Genomic DNA, 19629 nt, shown 5'->3' with positions numbered 1-19629 from the left:
AATAAATCTAAAGTTACTTAGAGTAAAGAAACTCAAGAGAAATTAATGAGGTCAAGTAAGAGATTTGGACTTCTATTTGTTCTCACTGAATTATTTTGGTTTAGTTTATTTGCAATATCATTTTCCGATTGATCAAATAGATTATTTAATTTATTTAATAATCAACAATTCACATAGATGACAACTTATTCACTTGTAATGTTATAAACACAAAGGACATATAAAACATGATCATGATATCATAAAAAGATGAAAAAATTAGAAACTTGAAATCGTTAACATAATTAAACCGTGACCGAAGTGGAACAATTAACTAATCCTAAGACAGGATTGGCACTCATAACTGTAACCAAAGTGTAACAATTAACTAATCCTAAGACATGACTGGCACTCATGATGTGCTTCGTCCGCTTTGCATATGGAGCTAATCCTAACATCATCAGTCCTTGCTAATTCCAATGTGGTGGAAGTTTGACGTTGTAGGCATGTAGTTGTTTAAAAATCCAGTGATATTATACATCATTTGTAAGTCAATGTTAACAAGAAAGGCTTCCATTATTAACGTCACTTTGTGATGGGGCTTGTAACCGAAGTGGGGGCATCAAAGATTCGGGATCTAAAAAAATCTTAAAGATTTGGAAACCCTTCGATAGCAGAAAATGAAAGGTAATCGACTTTATACCTGTTTCAGGCCTCCCCATTCCTCCTCAATTAGTCAAAAAATTTTTTTTGATAACAGCAACACAAGCAGAAGAAAGAAAAAAACAAACAAACATCAAACCACGCACTCCCGACCCACTTGCAAAGCCAAATCCGCTGTTTCTGAAAGATCCTCCAGATCAGTGGAGAGGAGGTTGAAGATTCTAAGAGAATCAGTTTCCAGACACACCATATGCGAATGCCGATTTCCGCTGCGAGCCTCAAGCCCTCGACCGCCGCAAAAGCTTCAGCTTCATCGACCGATTGCACATGATCCAGGTACATCGTAGCACTTGCCATCACCTGCCTTTTAAAATTTCGAATAATTAATCCCAACCCTGCACTGAGATTAGCTGAAGAAAAAGAAGCATATGAGTTAATTTTGTAAACCCCCTCAATAGGGGTTGCCATCTAATTTCTATCGGTTGCTGGGTATTGTTCATCATGCAACCATTTGCCTCCTTGTAGTCGAAATATAGGAAGAAGCCCATTCGGGCAAGCCTCGATCCGGATCCCTATTTCCCGGCTTGAAAGCCCGTTCATTCCGCCAATTCCACCAACCCCACAATAACACGGTCAATTCCTCAAAATCCGATCAGTTTAGGCTCGCTTGCCACTCTCGAATGATAAGAATAGTAGAATGATAGATCTTAATAGAAGGGAGATGACTAAATTTTGAAAAACTCCACGCATCTTTGACAATTTTACAACTCCAGAAGAGGTGAATGCTGTCTTCCCCTTTCCTCCCGCAAAAACTGCAAGTATTCTGAACGTCCACACCTCTTTTCGAAAGATTTGCTCCAGTAGGGAGTCTGTCCAAACAAAGGCGCCATAAGAAAACCTTGATTTTAGAGGGGATCCTCATTTGCCACATGCATTTCCACCACCTTTCCACCTCCCCCGAAGAAGACAAAACTTTTGAACTGGGTTGCTTAATCAGAGCAAATTTGTAACCGCTTTTTACTGTATAAACTCCCGTTTTCTCATAGTGCCAAATTAGCATATCCTCTTCAGATCCACGACCAATAGGGATGGATAAAATACTATTAGCTTCATCGGGTGTAAAAGCACCAATAATCACATCTTCCTTCCATTGAGCTAGTTCTTTGTTAATTAGAGCCTCAGCCTTCGTATCCACTGGGAGAATTGGCGAGGAGAGGATTTTCAAAGTGGGCTGGTCTGGGACCCAGTTATCAGTATAAACTCGCACCCTATCACCCATCCTGAAACGCCATCTAGAACCTTCCTTTAGCAAGTCGCGACTCCAAATAAGACTCCGCCAAATGAAGGATGGGTTTCTACCCATTGTTGCTTGCATAAAGTCACAATTTTTAAAATAACGCCCCTGCAAAACTTTCGCAAGGATCGAGTGCGAGTTATTGATAATGTAGAACAGATCAAAGAATGAGAAAGATAAAAACAGAAGAGTTTAAAGGAAAGAGATGGACACACAAATTTAAAGTGGTTCGATCAAAAAGATCTACATCCACTGTTGAAGGCCATCTTATTCACCAATGATCACGAAAATAGCAGTATCACACAAAGAATCAAAGCACCACCCACAAATATACTGTGCTTCTTCTTTGCAAACACTTATTGAAGTTTCTCTACTTTTAATCACCAATTTCTGCTCTACCATCAGCTCCCTCGAGCTCAGACAAGAGATTTGAAAGAGATTTGAAATCCTAGGGAATAAGAGAATAAAACTTCTCCCTATTACAAAACTTCCCTCAATCTCTCGTACTCTCACTCTCTCTCTCCCACTACCATATTCCAACAAACTAAATAGGAAAAAGGTGTAACAAACTGTTCGGATAATGACCCATTTAAGAAACCCGAACCGGAAGAAACAGAGCGATGCAAAAAACCCGTATGAGCTGGTAAAATAAAAGGGCATTATAAAATACCACCTGTCCACCTTGGTGTACAACAACAGTAGAAATGGTAAAAAACAAATTAGCTGTCAATAAAATAACAGATAATCCTCCAGCATTGTTTTGCAAGAAGAGCCTTGTTGAAAATCTCCAAATCTCTGAAACCCATACCACCCAAACATTTCGGGGAGCACAATTGTTTCCATCCCACCCAATAAATTTTCCTATCTTCCTCACTTGAACCCCACCAAAGTCGAGCTACAAGCTGGTGAAGGTCATTTATAAGCCTTTTTGGGAGTCTAAAACATGACATAGTATAACACGGGATTGCCTAAATCACAGCTTTAATAAGCACCTTCTTTCCCCCAGTAGAAAAAAGCTTACCTTTCCAACCTTGTAGATGTTTCCAAACACGTTCTTTGATGAAACTAAAGTGCAGTCTTCTATTTCTAGGAATAAAGGTAGGCAATCCGAGGTATTGATGGTGGCATTCCACTAGCTTAACTAAGAGGATATTTTGAAACTGCCCCCTGACCTCCGCCTTTGTATTTGGCTAAAAGCAATAACTGACTTGTCATAGTTCACCAGTTGACCAGAAGCTAACTCATACCTCCTTAAACAATCTTTGATCGCATGGCCTTCAGACATTCTAGCTTTGAAAAGGAGGAGGTTGTCATCAGCAAAGAACAAGTTCGTAATAGGCGGGCACTGTCGCGCAACAGAAAGCCATGACACACATTTGTCATACTCAGCCTTTCGAATTAGGCTAGACAACCCTTCAGCACACATGATAAACAGATACGGTGAAATAGGATCGCCTTGTCTAAGACCCCTCTGGGGCCTGATATAGCCAGTCTTTTCTCCATTGAGTTTAAATCAAAAGGAGACCGAGCAGACACAACTCATAATCAAGTCCACCCAAGCTTTGTCGAAACCCAATTTTAACATTATTGCCTCCAAAAAATTCCATTCCACCCGATCGTATGCTTTACTCATATCAAGTTTTAGCGCTGCCCAAGTAGAATTTCCAGCTTTCCTGTTTCGCAAGGAGTGAATACATTCAAATTCCAACATAGCGTTATCTATAATGTACCTTTTAGGAATGAAGGCACTTTGGCTTTGGGAGATAATTCCATCCAAAATGCTTTTAAGCCTGTTCACCAGCACCTTTGAGATAATTTTGTAACACACATTACATAAAGAAATTGGTCTGAAGTCGGAAACCCGGAGAGGATTCTTGTTCTTCGGAATCAGCACCAGCATCGTTTCATTGAAAGGCTCTACATCCCTTCCATGATTTAGGATATTCATATAGCAATCCACCACATCATGCCCTACGATATGCCAAAATTTCTTGTAAAAGGCCCTCGAAAAGCCATCTGATCCGGGGGCTTTATTAGGATAAATTTGATGAATTGCCCGATGGATTTCATCCTCATTAAAAGGCCTGAGGAGGTCTCGATTTTGTTCGGAAGAGACACGAGCCTCAATGCATTGCGTAACATTTGCGATATCCATCGCATTAGGGCCTATAGAAGAGAACAAGTCAGAAAAAAAGGATTCGATCATACCTGACACTTTGGTTTTGTCCTCCTCCCAAATTCCATTACGGTCCAAAAGGCCTTTAATTTCATTTTTTCGCCTTCTATAGGAATCCTTATTATGAAACCATTTTGTATTCCGGTCACCACTTTTCAACCATAAATCTCGAGATCTTTGGCGCCAATAAATTTCCTCTTCCTTAAGTAGGTTCTCCAAATTGGTTTCTGCCTGTTGGAACTCCTTCCGACTAGCTGCACAAGGCAAATCTGAGATGGCTCTTTGGAGATTTTCCTCAGCTTCTTTAATCCGCCGTTTGAAATTTCCAGTTCTATGTTGACCCCATCTCAACATATTTGTTGCACAGGGATTAAGTTTCTCCAACAAAGAGGTAGGATTACCGTCCAATGGAGTATGCGACCAACTGTTTGAAACAACCGTCTCACATATTGCATCTTCCAGCCACGTATCTTCGACTCTGAAAATACGCCTCGCCTTATTTAAAGTTCTAATGGGCTGGCCATAGATTTGTAATTTCAATGGTCTATGATCAAAGGTTCTAAAAAATCCAAGTGATAAACAGAACTGTGAGGGAACATATTCATCCACTTCATGTTACACAGAACTCTATCGAGGCGCTAAAAAATAGTATGGCCATTATGCCAGCCATTACACCAAGTAAAGGTGTCTCCATTATAACCCAAATCAACTAGGTTGCGATCATCCATAGCTTTAATGAAATCATTTATTAGCTTGTCCTCCTTCTTCTTTCCTCCTTTCTTCTCATCATGACTCAAAATACCATTGAAATCCCCCCGATCAACCAGGGAGTGGTGTTGCTACCTCTGAGCCATCTAAGGAGGTCCCAGGCCAGGCCTCTGTTCTCCTCTTCTAGATGACCATAAAAACCAGACAGTCTCCATTGTTTCCTTTCATAGGTCACCAAGCCATCTATATGATTTTGAGAAAATGAAATCAGATTAAAATCACCTCTTCATGCCAAAAAAGAGCAATGCCTCCACTTCGACCTCTACAAGACACAACAAAACTGTTCTGGTAGCCAAGTCTGAACTTTAAATTATTCACCTTTTCAGATGTAGCTTTTATTTCCAAAAGAAACAAAAATTGAGGTTTAACCTCCTGTACCAAGTTGTACAGGCTCTAGAATGTTGTGGGGGACCTCACCCCACGAACATTCCAAAAAAGGCCCATCATTGCGAAGGACGGGGCTGAAAATCAGCATCCACCCAACTGTTCGTCTCACCCATTGTGCTTGATTTCGAAACCCCCACATCAGTCTCCTCAAACTTCTGCCACTTCTGCTTACTCCAATGTGTGTCGTCTCCACACCACTCCTGGTTCTTAGCTACTAGGAAATCCTTCTATTTCCCCAAAATTTGATCAACCAGGCTGCCTTCCATGTTTTCCAGATGGGCTTCCCTGGCTCTTCTTTTCCAACTTATCTTTGTTTTGGGCCCCTCTTGCTCATGGACCACATCATTTTTTGGAGGGTCATCTAGGCCCTTAGACTTGTCCGTTATACTTTGACTTGCCATAAGTTCAAAATCCATCAAATTAGAATCTTTCTCATACCAGTTGGTAATTTCCAGGGCCAAAGATTTCGCATCGCATTCATTCTTTTCCGTGAAATTTGTTTCCTCAATTATGGCACGATCTACCATTCCATCCTCAACACTCAGCGACTTTCCTTTCGTGCTAGGATTGTCTTGTAAACATGATTACGACAATAAATTTTTCCCCGTGATTTTCGCCATTTCCACTGTAGAACATGTCTCTTCAATCACCCGCTCCTCAATCCGTTGCCGGTCACCTTCCACCGCCGCCGGCCGCTGGAGTGGCTCTGTCGGCTCTTCTAAATCCCTCCATACCGCTTCCTCTATCCCCCTTCCGCCGCGTCCCCCACGGCCACCCGCCCGCCGGATATTTGCACCCACTCTGCCTCCACGCCTGGTCGTATCCTCCTCCCTATTCTGTGAACTTTTCTTCAAAAGTAAGGCGCGTAACCACTCCCCATATTGTTTGCCAGCCAGGGAGAGGTTACCCCCCCCCCCGATCACATTCCTGCCTTGAATGACCAATTTTCCCACATTCATAACAAAAATATGGTAGCTTCTCATAACAGATGAGGCACGACACTTCCTTACCTTCACTGTTCTTGATTCTTATTCTGCGACATAAAGGTTTGGAGATATCAATCTTAACTCGGACTTGAATAAAATGCCCTGCCTAAATATCTTCACCTGCGCTATCCATCTCTTCAACCTCACCCAACTTTGCCCCAAGTAACGCGGTCATCTCCTTCGACAAACATTCAAATGGTAAATTATGGATCTGAACCCAAAAAGCACAAAGGTTGAAAATCAAATCTGAAGGTTGATCCGGGGATGAAGGCGAAGTTAGGACTAGAAGTGAGTTATTGAAAAACTAAGGGCCTGAGTTAAGCACTCTACTCTTTTCCGATAAGGATTTGAAGAAGATGACATAGGTATTCATTCCAATATGCTCTACCCTTGTGGCATTGTGCACTCTCCAAACCGACTTCATCACAAAACTAAGGGCCATTAGACTTATTCGTTTGTTTGTATGTAACTTCCCTACAGCGTAGAGTTGAACATTTTCAGATGTCAGAATCGGCTTACCTTTGTCTATGCTAATAGTTTCACTCTCATCATTCGTTAGTTTGAAATTCTTTCAAAGGTTTGTTATTTCCTCCATTGATTCAGCAAACCCTCATAGCAGATGCGCTTAGCAGTAGGCAATAGAACCACCCCGCACTCTCATGTAGAGAGAACATAAAAAAATAAAAAAATAATTAAAAAAAACTTAATGAAAATACAAATCATAAATAAAAGTAAACAAAGGTTGAGTAGCACTACCATACCATTAAGAAAAACAAATTGTAATAAGTCCAAAATTTGAAATACACAATAAAATCTAAAAGACAGTAAGACACTAAAAAAAGTTTTAAATTGTAAATTTAAACTAAAAGTAAAACATTAAAATTTAAACAACAATAGTTCGTGAAGCATTCTCTTTTCCTCATGTAATCTTGTCCATGTTATTATTTGTTGACTTATCTAATGTTACATTTGTTGAAATCTACAAAAGTAAAAGGAAGTAATAATTAGCTTATTAACATTAGAGAACATAAACATATATGATATATGTAATTCTTTAATCAAGTTCCAAACCTTCTTCAACGCTAGAAACTTTCTCCAAATGTGATCGAAGGTCAATACTAATAGCATTTGAGCGTAGCCAATTTTGTGCACAAATAAGTGCCTCAACTGTAGCTGGAGCCAATGTGGAGCGAAAAGGATCAATTCTCTCCCACCAGTACTAAATCCAGACTCAGAAGCAACAGTAGACACTGAAATTGCTAAAACATCTCGTGCAACCTTGCTAAGAACCTTATATTTAGAAGAGTTTACTTTCCACCAGTCTAAGATGTTAAAAGTATCATAATCTTCTGTATTATTCTCTGATAAGTAATGTTCCACCTCTGAATCCACATTAACATCATTTTTATAATTTGCCATATTAGTGACTTGAAAGCGGAAATGATGTACAAACACTATCAACAGTAGAAGCAGCAGTAGATTGACTCATTCGACTCTTTGAAGTAGAAGTAACCTTCTTAGGCATAGACAAATTATACTCAGTAAATAACTTTCTCAAAACATCTACTTTCTTTCCCATTTCCTTTGTAACATTAGCCGCAAATAGTGAGTGAAACAGTACATAAGAAATTTCATCTTATAACGAGGGTCGAGAACAAATGCAACATACAATAAGTAATTCGCTTTTTCACTATTCCCCTCGTACTTATCATATTTCAGCTGCATTTTGGTCGCTATACTAGCAAGAATGAGATTACTGCTATCACAAGAATAGTTTCTTGTACAATTTTGGATAGTAGAAATCTCATGGAAGACCATATTGAACGTACTATAAAGAGAACCAGAAATTCTAAGGGTTACTTCATAAAATACTGATAAAAATTTATTAAATGTACGAGCAATCTCCCAATCAGTACTTTTTGGATTCTGATCATCTTTCATGTCAAAGTATACTATGTCTTGGTCTTCTAACCGTTCAAAAGCCTTCTCAAATTTTTCTGCAGCATCAAGCATTAAATATGTCGAGTTCCACCTAGTTGGAACATCAAGACATAGAAGACTATTGCTAGATATATTCTCCTCTTCAATGCACTTCTTAAATTTAGCAAATCTAGCAGGAGAAGATCTAATAAATCTTACAGCATTTCAAATTTTAGTCACTGACTCATGCACATCTTTCAGACCATCACTCACAATCAAATTTAGAATATGTGCACAACACCTAACATGCAAAAAGTCACCATTCAACACCAATCCCTGTTTGAAATGCTTAACTAGATAAGCAATAGCAGTATCATTTGCTGAAGCATTGTCGACAGTCAACGTCAACATCTTTTCTATTCCCCATTGTTTCAAATATCTTTCAACTTCTCTTCCTATGGTCTCCCCTTTATGATTATCAATTTGGGAAAAGTTAATGATTCTCTTATGCAACTTCCAATTACTACCAATAAAATGTACAGTCAAGACCATATAGTTTATATTTTGACAGGATGTCCAAGTATTAGTTGTAAGTGAAATTCTATACCCTTGATTCACCGGAAGTTCTTTCATCTCTTGTTTTTTGCTAGCATATATTGCTAAAATATCTTTAGCAATTGTAGTCCGTGAAGGAAGAACAAACTTCGATTCTAATGAAGTGATGGTCCCTTCCATGAATCTTCTAAAACCTTCACTTTCCACAAATCTAAAGGACAATTCATCAATTATGATCATCTCAGCAAGTAGTCTTCTAGCATTATCTACACTAAAAGCTGCACATTTGAGAGAGTTATTTATCATATTTACCCATACATTCTCATTATTTTTAAACACCAATTTTTGTTGAGATGCGTTTTCGTCTTTGCATAAGGGTTTTTTTTTTCAATAACTCTCAATATGTAATCTCATTGTCCCGGTCTCATTCCTTTTTGTATGACATGCATATATAGTACCACAATAATTACATTTGGCTTGTGGTTTATCTTCAATACAATCAGGCAATCTAGTAAAGTGATCCCATACTATTGAAGTTTTTTTCCTCTTTTTTTCAACGGGTGGTAGTGCCATCTCACCATTTTCATCCATATCGTCGTTCTCATCCCCACAATCATGTGCAATTTCTACATTTTATATTGGATTTGACATGATATCACAATTGCCGAGAAAAACAATATGAAATTTAGCCAACTCAACTAATAAATTGTTACAAAAAAAAAAAGTGAATTGTGGAGAAAAAGATCATTTTTAACAAAAGGTAAAACAGAAAAAATAAACTTGTTAAAATGGAAAATTTTTTCAAATAGTCAATTAGAAACTTGCTAAAAGCCTGAAATTGTGATTTGTGAATGTCTGAAGTGAATAGAATAATAGATAGGGGTGGTCGGGGTGCAATGCAAGCAAGCAACTGGAAAATGGGAAATGGGAATGTCTGAATTCGAAATTGAATGAGAAATAAATCGCTGAATTATGGTGTCTGTGGATTCTCGAATTTCAAATTTGAATGAGAAATAAATTGGAAAAAATAGAATTGTGGTGTCTGTCAATTGATTGCCATTGTGGATTGGAATTTGGATTCAATTGGGACTCTTCGAAGTCCAAAATCATAAATTCAATTGAATAATTGATGTATAGCACAATAAATAATAATGGGAGTGGGAGGGACGTGGAATTGGAATGGGCGGACGGAACGCAGAGTGAAGGTGTGCGGGCTGTGACGGTTGGCTATCATGCAAAATTCGAAGGAAAATAAAAAAAAAATAATATATATATATATATTATCGATTTGGTTCAGGTTCATACGGTTTGGAACCAGCGAACCCGCAACCAAACCAAAATACTTCGGTTTAGGATATTATTTAGCCGAACCCGACTAACCGAACCGAACCGAAATTGAAGTTGGTTCGGTTTCAGTCGGTTTTGGCAGTTTTGGCTTGCACCCCTAGAATGAATGTAACGACCATTTAAGGAATAAAAGGAATGCTAAAAAAATCATAAAGAGAGGCGGTTTAGACAAGAAAGCAACGGAAAGAAATAAGAAATCCAACGGGGAGAAATGAAGGGCCAGTTTGGTAACGTTCTCGTTTCCTATTTTTCGTTTTTCATTTTTCGTTTCTTATTTCTTGTTTTTCATCTCTAACTTTTTTAGAACTATAAAATGTTTGGTAACCATTTATGTTTTATGTTTCTTTCAAAAAAAAAAAGGACAAAAATATGTTTGATTATTGTTTCTTCTTTCTTATTTTTATTTTTAGTAATTCTTCTACAACTTGTTGACCAAGGATAATGTCTTAACTCAAATTGGCTTTTTCTTTTATTTAAAATATAATTTAATAGATACAATATAAAAATATATCATATACGCTCGAAGAATATAATTCATTAAAGTCTACACAATCTTTGCTTCCACAATTATATCCCATAAAACAAAACCAATCATACACAATAAGAGATTATAGGGAAAAAAAACAATAACGGCAAAGAAAATTTATACTAGTTCACCCAAAAATGGCTACGTCCAATCTTCTGCTTAGATGTGAGTTCCACTATATCAGAATTGGTACTGTTGGGTTTTATGCCATAAACTCGTGGTTTGTAAACATAAAACAAATATTCATTCAATAAAGTTGTTATTGATGTTTCTCTTAGAATTGCATTAACTCAAATCCAATAAACTAACATCCGAGGTTATGTCATGTAACTGAAGCAGTATATAACAGATATACAATATATATTTGATAAATAGTGTATATATATACAGTATATATTTGATATATAGTGTATATATATACAGTATATATTCGATATATAGGTGGATAATGTTCCAGTAGTAACCTAAATGGTCTATAGTATATGGATAAGGTTGGGTACCTTATCCTAGTAACACTATGGAAGCGACCTACTTTGTAATAGTTACAAATGACTTGATCCAGGTCGTTCGGGTGGAGACATACGAGTGGGGGTATCCTATACAATGAGTTTGCATAAGACCGGACCACAAAATTATTTAATCTTTAGCTGTAACACTGTTAGCTAATAGATTAATATTTCAATAGGGTGACCAGGTAACTCGATCTCAATCTTGAGTGAGTTATGGACTCCTGCCTGTTAGGGAACATCTTTTGATTTGTATGTGTGAGAGTGGTCCGAATCACCGACTCAATATTCCTACCATTTTGGGGACGAGACTGAGTGGGGAGCTGGAAACATAACTATACAAGATTCAATTCACTCCTTCCCGACTTATGGGTAAATAGATGAGTGTTCTCTTAAGTCCTGACTCCGAGACTTAAACAAGGGACCCCACCCTCTAACTGGCCCGAGAGGGACTCCCGGTTATTGATTGGACCATAATCGGGTTGTTCATTAGAGGATCAATGGTACTTAAGGTACAAGATGTAACATAGGGGTAAAACGGTAATTTGACCCAGATGTGGTTACGAACACTCGTGAAGGATTAATCTCGTATCGTTGGAGCTTTTGATCTGTAGGTCCATTAGGTCCCCTTGTTAACTCGTAAAGGATAGTTAAGAACATTTAGTCTTGAAAAGAATTTGAATTGTTTAAATTAGTTAAAGAGAATTAAGGTTAATTGTATGAGATGCAATTAATATAATGTATGGTGGAAAGTGGGGAGGTTTTCCCCACTTCCCACCATTGAAGTGAGTGGGGGAAGTGGTGACTTCCCCCTCACTCCTCCTCCCCTATAAAAGGGAGGTACTCGTATTTCTTTTATGTAGCCCGAACGTCGGTTGATAGAGTTTTTGAAACTCTAACGAGAAAATCTCTCTCTCGATTTCTCAATTTCCCTTTTAATTATAAGACGGTTCCCACAAACCGAGTTCTTAATATCCATAAAATAGCGAGGAAGACTTTGTGGTGGTGTTGGTGTCTACATTGAAGAGGTGTCTTCAAACATATGTATCACTAACTTCCTTTTTACTCATGCTTATGTCTTTTCTTTGTTGTAATTCTAAAACAAGATCGAAGCACACGCGTTCACGCGCTTCCACTGCGGGATCTGATCCTTCAGGTACAAGCACTCAAAATATCTCTCACATATATTCATTCTCTAGAGGTCCCAACAAAACCCCTCTAACTTCTTCCTTTCTTTATTCTTGCTTTATTCCAGCTTTATCCTAACTCATTCCAACGTGGATATGGCTCCACCAATCCATAAAATCTCCAACTTGGAGATAAAGCGACGATCTCACCTCCCACTGCAACAAAGCAGTGTCACTAATATTGGTTACCCTATGAAGGCTCAGTTCTTATTACACCATCAACAATTGATTCTCATCAACTCAGCCCATTTACCCTGAGACTGAGCAATTCTACGTGGTTTTGTCTCCCAAACGTTAGAGACACAGCCACGTGCTTCTACTTAATCTAAGTGGTACCCGATGCATCCTTCCTCCATCGAACCCAATGACCTATGAAGAAAAATTTCCCCTCTAATGACTTGGCACTCCCACCCAAGTCTATTGCCACCCTAGAGACTTCGCTCTTTACTTCAATACCCATTGTAGTCTTCTCCTTAAATGCACTTTTTTGCATATGTAACTTCATCATCTCGTCAAACCGTCTAACAACAGGGGCAAGAAACTGACAGCCTGTTGAACAACTTTTTCGCATTGCTACCACTTGCTCATCCATCTATGTCCATTCTTTATTGGTTATCCCAATCTCTCATTCCTTTAAGGTTTTGTGTATCTTATTGTATGTAAGAAGATTTGTCACTTGCATCTTCCAAAACACAAAGTTTTCCCCATGAAATCTCAAAACCCCGTCGAAGTAGTGATGTGACTTTTGATTGGATGTCATAATACTGTAACCTTAGCTTTGATACAAATTAAGGTCTACACAATTTCCCTTTCACAGTTATATCTAGTAAAACAAAGCCAATCACACACAATTAGAGATTAAAGAGAAAAAACAATAACGACACATAATTTATACTAATTCACCCAACAGTGGCTACATCAAGACTTTTGCTCAAATGTGGGTTCCACTATATGATAATTGGTACAAGCACTCGAAATATCTCTCATAGATATTCACACTCTAGAAGTTTCAACAAAAGCTCTCTAACTTTTAAGTATTCTAAGACACTATGCTTAGATATAGGAATGAAAAACTCACAATAGAATAAAGTTTAACTATACCCAAAATAATGTCGATCTTGGTATGACCCTCTACTGCCAACACCCTCGAGCTGTCGCCTCTAAAATGCCACAAAATCCTTTGAAATTTTAGCTTTAAAAACCCTTAAACGCAAAACTGCTACTTTTATAACATCACTACAGCGCCATGGCGCTACGAACGGAAAACGCCCACACTCACCTTCGCGACAGCACTGCAGCGCTGCTTCCTCAACCAAAAATGGCTTGTAACGCCTCGCTTCTTCCTTTCTTCATTCATGCTTCGTCCTGACTCATTTCACATCAACTCATTTCGACGTTGATGTGGCTCCACCAATCCCAACAAATACAAAAGTATAAAGGTTAAAAAACACATTTGGTCCCTGTACTTTCATTAAAGTTACGATTTGGTCCCTGAACTTTCAAAAGTAACGATTTAGTCCCTGTACTTTAAAATTGGTTACGATTTAGTCCTTGCCGTTAAAAATTAGGTTAAGATTTAACAGAATGTTGACGTGGCTGCCATTTAGGATTGATGTGTACAAATTAAAATCCATCTATCGAGTTGGTTCAACATCGGTTCGGTTCGGTTCGGTTCACCTTTAAAACGGTTTAGGGCTTTAAAAATAGAAAAATGAGATCTTTAGTTTGAAACGTCTCCCAAGATTTCGCTTTCCTTTCCTCAATCTCCGGCTTTAACAAATCCTTGGACGTTGAGTTTGAAGAGTTTTGGAATTCTTTGCAGCGAGAATTCGAGCTCTTCCCCCTCCCCATCCATGGCGTCGAGGAATCGGACTTTGCTTTTTAGGAAATACAGGGACGCCTTGAGAAGTGTGAGGGCTCCTACCAGCTCTTCGCCAATTTCAGCATCGCCACCGACTAGTTCTGGCGGTGGTGGTCCGGTGATTGAATTGGTGAGCTCGTTGTTGCTGAATCCGAATCGGACTTATGCTCCCTTGAGTACTGAGGATCGGGTAATTCAAGGTCTATCTTTGTCTATATACATATGTGCATGATGTGTGCCGGTATATGTGAATTTCATCCAAATCTCTTTTTTCGGTCTAAATCTTGAGAATTTAATGGTGGAAAGTGAAATGTGGTTTGTGATGGTTTTGCTATGGTAAGATCTTGTCTAAATTGAGATTTAGTGCCCGTTAGCAGTTACCACTTTCATGGAAGAAGGGGATGAGAAAATTGGATTCGTAGGTGATTAACGTTTGAAGTGTGAAATCGCCATTACAGAATCAGAGGACGCATTTTGCACAATTATGGTGGAATAACCGAGGGAACTAAGGGGACCATTAAGTATAGAAGGAATGCATAGAAATTTGAAGAATGCCTGGTTTCTATTTTGGTTATTATTACAAATTTCATCTCTAGTTGTGTATGTCTAATGCTTGAAATTTTAGAAATTGGCATTATGTCTTAAGATTATGACTGGAATTATGTGTTGTGTCTATGCACAAATATTGATTGGTTTAGCATGAGACGATTGACAAATAACCAAAAGGAAGTGAACATGTGGACAAAAATAGAAGGATAAAATTAGTTAACAGTGTTATGGCAGAAATTGAATGGATTATGAGTTCAAAATTCAAGGCAGCAATTGAAATCTTGTAAAGTTTGTATATATAAATAGACACATACATTTAAGTTCTAAGTTCAATGACTAAACTTATAATTGTTATTTTGCTAAAATCCCGCCCATATCATTATGTTCTTGGCTTATGAGTTAATTCTTTGTTTATTAATGCAGTAAGGGTGCTCATACCGTGGGTCTGCCTCCTGCTTGGGTCGATCTATCCGAAGAAATAGCTGCAAATGTGCTACGTGCACGAGCAAAGATGATGGAGTTAGATAAAGCTCATGCGAAGGCTTTAATGCCTTCATTTGTTTCTTCTCACTAGTTCCTCTATTCTGTCTTATTTGCCTTATGGTTTTTCCACTGTCGGTTTTTCAGGCGACCCTTATGTTTTTTTAAACCTTTTAAACCTCCCCTCAGTCATTCCCATACCAATACCTTTTAAACCTTCCATTCCACTTGATGAGAAACTTCCAGGCATGAACACCTTCTTCACTTTTCCATAGCTTGAATTCTCTTTATTTTCCAATTCGATTATAATGGTAATTCGCAGGACTTTTGTGATTTTTATTCTTCATGCAGAGAATGCAGTAGTGGAAAGTAAAGTTTCGGCTGTCAAGCAAACTCCAAAGGCTGCTAAAACTTCACAAAACACCAAGAAAAGGAGGAAATCTAAAGAGTCATCTGATTGAAGAGGAAGAAGAGGAGGAAACGAAGATGGCGACAGCTGCAGTGAAGAAGCATTACGAAATTCTGGGAGTTGATTGATTTGGTTAAACAGAAGTTAACCACTTTCATTCTTCCACACCACCCCCAGAAAAAACTCCAATTTTTTTTGCATATTCTTGTAAATTAAATGTAAAGATATAGACGTTGAGCAATGAAATTGTTTGCATCGGATTCCATGATGAAATTGAAAGCTTCCATTCTTCATGAATTATTCAAGTATTGTGTGTTGAATTTGTTGTAGTTCATTAAAAGCTGTCAAATTGAATGATAAATCTTTGTACGCATTTGAATTGTATTTCAAACTTTCCTTTTAAGACTTTTTGTAATCTTTGAGAGTGAATAATTCATTATTTTTTGTGCGGACAGGACTTTTAAAATTGAAATGTGGTGTGAATGATATAACAAAACTAGCTTATTTGCATGAACCAAGACTTTTAAAACTTAAAAGGTTCAAATAATGCGACACAAAAAAATTCACATCTGTCCTTACAAAATAAAAAATCTCCATACCCGTCATTACAAAAGTACTCATTTACAAAATCTTAATACCATCACAAAACAAATCAGTTTCTCATATGTTTCTCATACATTTCACAGTTAGAAATCTATAAACAGCTGTTACAACCATAAAATCTCATTTACAAGTCTATGTCCTTCTAACTTTGATAGATTACTTGGACCGCCTATTCACTTCAACTACTTGAGAAGATGAACTTTCCTGCAATGTGTTCAAAAAGTAAAGAATAATAATAATAATAGTAATAAACTTACAACAAATATATTGAAGTTTTTTGCAGTACTAACCTGTGAATGTTTTTCTTTATCGATGGGCCCTTTGCAACTCCTTTTGTTGTGTCCATATTGTTTACATTTACTACATTTCATAGATAAGTGTCTCCTACCAACTGTGCTACCTTTTCTTGGTTCATCGGACTCTCTCCTTCTTAATTTCTTTGGCCTACCGGGAGCTCTTCTAATATGTGGTGGACTAATGACATTGAAATTTGTACTTGGCCATAAGTTTGGACCGTTGGTTGGGTAAACAAGAGGCTCGTAACATGCAATGTAAGCCTTCTTTTTATAGCAATCTTCAACACATGTCTCAACATTATGCCCTTTATAGAAAATACAACTAATGACATGTTGACATGGCAACCCAGTGAGGTCCCATTTCCTACAACTACAAGTTTTTGAATCAAGGTCTACAACGAACTTGTCACAACCATTCCTAACCTCAAATTTCAAGTCACCGGCCCATATAGGTAACCAATTCCTACTATGAAGTTTCTCTTCCTCAATCTTCTTTTTAATTTTGGGACACACCTCCCCATCAAACTTTTCAATCATCTGTCTATTTTTTTGAAATCTTCTCATTAGATAAGTTCTAATCCATTCACATGAAGAAATAATTGGTTGGTCTCTAGCTTCAAGTATAGTAGTATTAAATACCTCGCATAGATTATTAACCACAGAATCACACTTAGACCCGCAACTAAAGGCATGCTTACTCCATTTCTCATGAGGTAAGGCCAACACCCACTTGTATGCACCTTCATCTACCTTTTTTATTTCTTGCATCTCCCTCTCCCATTGCTGATAATAAGTTGCGTTGGCTGCTCGCCAAAAAAGCTTTCTCAACTGCATTCCAAGAAACCTCTTTCTCATGTTGCTATAGATGTGTCTCACACAAAAGCGATGTTCTGATTCTGGAATTAATTCACTAAAGGTTGGCACTAAACCCTGAAAATATAATTAAAATAAACATGTCATGAATATGTAAGGAAACTAAAAATAATTGTAATTAAAAAAATTAATGAGAATACCTTTTGTTGATCAGATATAAATGTAACTTTTTTACTTCCAATATCCACAAGTAATTTAGTCAAAAACCATGTCCACGAGTCTTTGGTCTCTGCCTCAACTACTGCAAAGGCTAAGGGAAAGTATTGGTCATTAGGATCTCTTCCAATTGCTGCTAGTAATTATCCTCCATAAGGGCCTTTTAAATGACAACCATCTAAACCAATAAATGGCCTACAACCAGCAATGAAACCTCGTCAACATCCATCAAGACATATATACAACCGTTGAAAAGTGTTGATTGTTATAATTCTACCAATTGGTTGACCATCAACCTCTTCTTGTTCCTGTCGCACATCCAAGTTCAAAAGAGCACTGCTACCAGGATTGGATCTATGTATCTCCGCACAATACTCCCATAATCGACTATCTTGCTCTTTGTGTGATCCATGCACTATATCTAAAGCCAATTTCTTTGCTCTAAAAGCTTTCACTTTGTTAATTTGTGAAATGTACTTACGTTGTACCTTCTCTTGGATGGCTCTCAATCTTATATCTGGTTGCTCCTTCACATCATTTACAATTTGTCTATTTAGCCATCTAGATGTTAGGCGTGGATTGCTGAAGGACCTACTACACGAGTGTTCACCAACAAAGGTCTTCAACTGATAAGTCATTTCTCCTTGTACCTTGGCAACATAAGCCAACCATTTACAGCCATCCACACATTTGGCTCTAACTCTAGTCTTATCATTTTTCACAAATCGTATTTGCCATCCTCCCTTAACAGCATAATCATCCACAACATTCTTGAACTCTCTCAATGAGTTAAATGACATGCCTAATTCAAATTATGGTTTCTCATCACCTGTTGTTTCTCTATAAACAGGATATTTTATTCTAACATCAACTTCAGAATCAGACGAATCTTTTAATGAGAGTAGCTCACTAGAGTCAATATCACTTCCGCCATCATTATTCTCAACATTATCATCTATTCCTATGATTTCTGATGGTTTTGAAGCAGTACCCTCCACATCCTTATCAATATATATATTAGATAACAAATCATCATCATCTTCAAATTCAGATTCACAACCACTAATATAAGGTAATGCATCACTATCATTGTCTAAGAGTATCGCTTCATCCTCACATTCATGTTCTACATATATCTCAAATGTCATTCCATCACTTAAAAGACTAGCTAACTCCATGACATCTTTATCAGATTCTATTAGTCGATAACCACCAACTTCTTTTGTTGGATCCCTACCCCACAATTTTAGATAGCTATAATACCCCAACTGTTCAACAACACCAATTACCTCAAAGAAAGACCAGTAATCTGGATCAAAATTTGTATAGCGATCCACCTTACCACTTATGTATTTAATATACGGCTCATGGATAAAATATCCAGTGTGATGCACTTCTACTACAAAAGTTGTCATCTCTGCATATAGAATAAAATATAAATATTCGTTGTAAAAAAAAAGTGCAAAATAGAACTTTTGAAATTCATAGCTTAGCACCAACTTTTGTAGTAAGGAAAATAGCTACACGTATTCATGCTGCAGTTTTGTAAAAAAATAGCTATGCACTTATATTAAATGATATAGTTAATTAGTAAGGAAAATGGCTACACGTAAAATTTGTTAACAATTCAGCGGAATGAAGGGGCAACAACGATTTCAAGGAGCACCATTACACGCTAAAATAGAAAATAAAAATTGAGATGGGATGAACTTGAAAAAAGGAGCGAAGTCAAAATCTCTCTTTGCTAAAATAAAAATTTCTCATTCATTACCATGAAGTCAAAATCTCACTAATCAAACCAAAGGTAATTTTAATTTCTCATTGAGGATAACTGGAGGTGCATATAAGAAAACACAGTACATACCACGTAGCTTATCAAGCGAAGACTTCTGAAGAACCGAAAAAGATGTTCGTGCGTGAGAGAGGCATAAATCGTGGGTGAGAGAGAACATCTTCTCCGTCAAAGGCAGGGAGGGCGGCCCTGAGGATGTGAGCATGCGGCGTCTCCGTTCAGTCGAGACGTGTGTTGATGGAGCCGCCTCCCCAAGCGAGGTCCGGGAAGGCGCCGGAGATTGAGGAACGGAAAGCGAAATCTTGCCACAGGTCCA

General features: G+C 37.8%; 1 protein-coding gene and 1 long non-coding RNA gene across 3 annotated transcripts; one reads left to right on the top strand and one right to left on the bottom strand.

The window, feature by feature from the left end:
• Nucleotides 1-531: 531 nt before the first annotated feature.
• LOC111019620 (uncharacterized) lies at nt 532-15913 on the top strand. 2 transcript variants are annotated; one of them, XR_015788771.1, is made up of 4 exons: nt 532-666; nt 740-978; nt 15128-15430; nt 15536-15913. It is a non-coding gene; the product is annotated as an uncharacterized LOC111019620 (long non-coding RNA). The 2 variants fall into 2 exon arrangements; XR_015788770.1 differs by lacking the exon at nt 532-666 and having other exon boundaries at nt 673-978.
• A 439-nt stretch (nt 15914-16352) lies between these two features.
• LOC148208249 (uncharacterized) lies at nt 16353-18321 on the bottom strand. Its single transcript, XM_088120164.1, has 4 exons — nt 17799-18321; nt 17506-17615; nt 16487-17422; nt 16353-16400 (listed from the first exon to the last, which is right to left on the bottom strand). Exons 1-4 carry the CDS (start codon nt 18319-18321, stop codon nt 16353-16355), a joined length of 1617 nt encoding a protein of 538 aa, XP_087976290.1.
• Between the last annotated feature and the right edge of the window lie 1308 nt (nt 18322-19629).

The sequence above is a fragment of the Momordica charantia genome (genome assembly GCF_013281855.1).
Source record: "Momordica charantia cultivar OHB3-1 chromosome 11 unlocalized genomic scaffold, Mcharantia_2.0 BLBB01000011.1, whole genome shotgun sequence".
NCBI classification, from domain to species: domain Eukaryota; kingdom Viridiplantae; phylum Streptophyta; class Magnoliopsida; order Cucurbitales; family Cucurbitaceae; genus Momordica; species Momordica charantia.
Note: the sequence above shows the minus strand (reverse complement) of the source record. Positions and strands in the feature narration are given on the sequence as shown.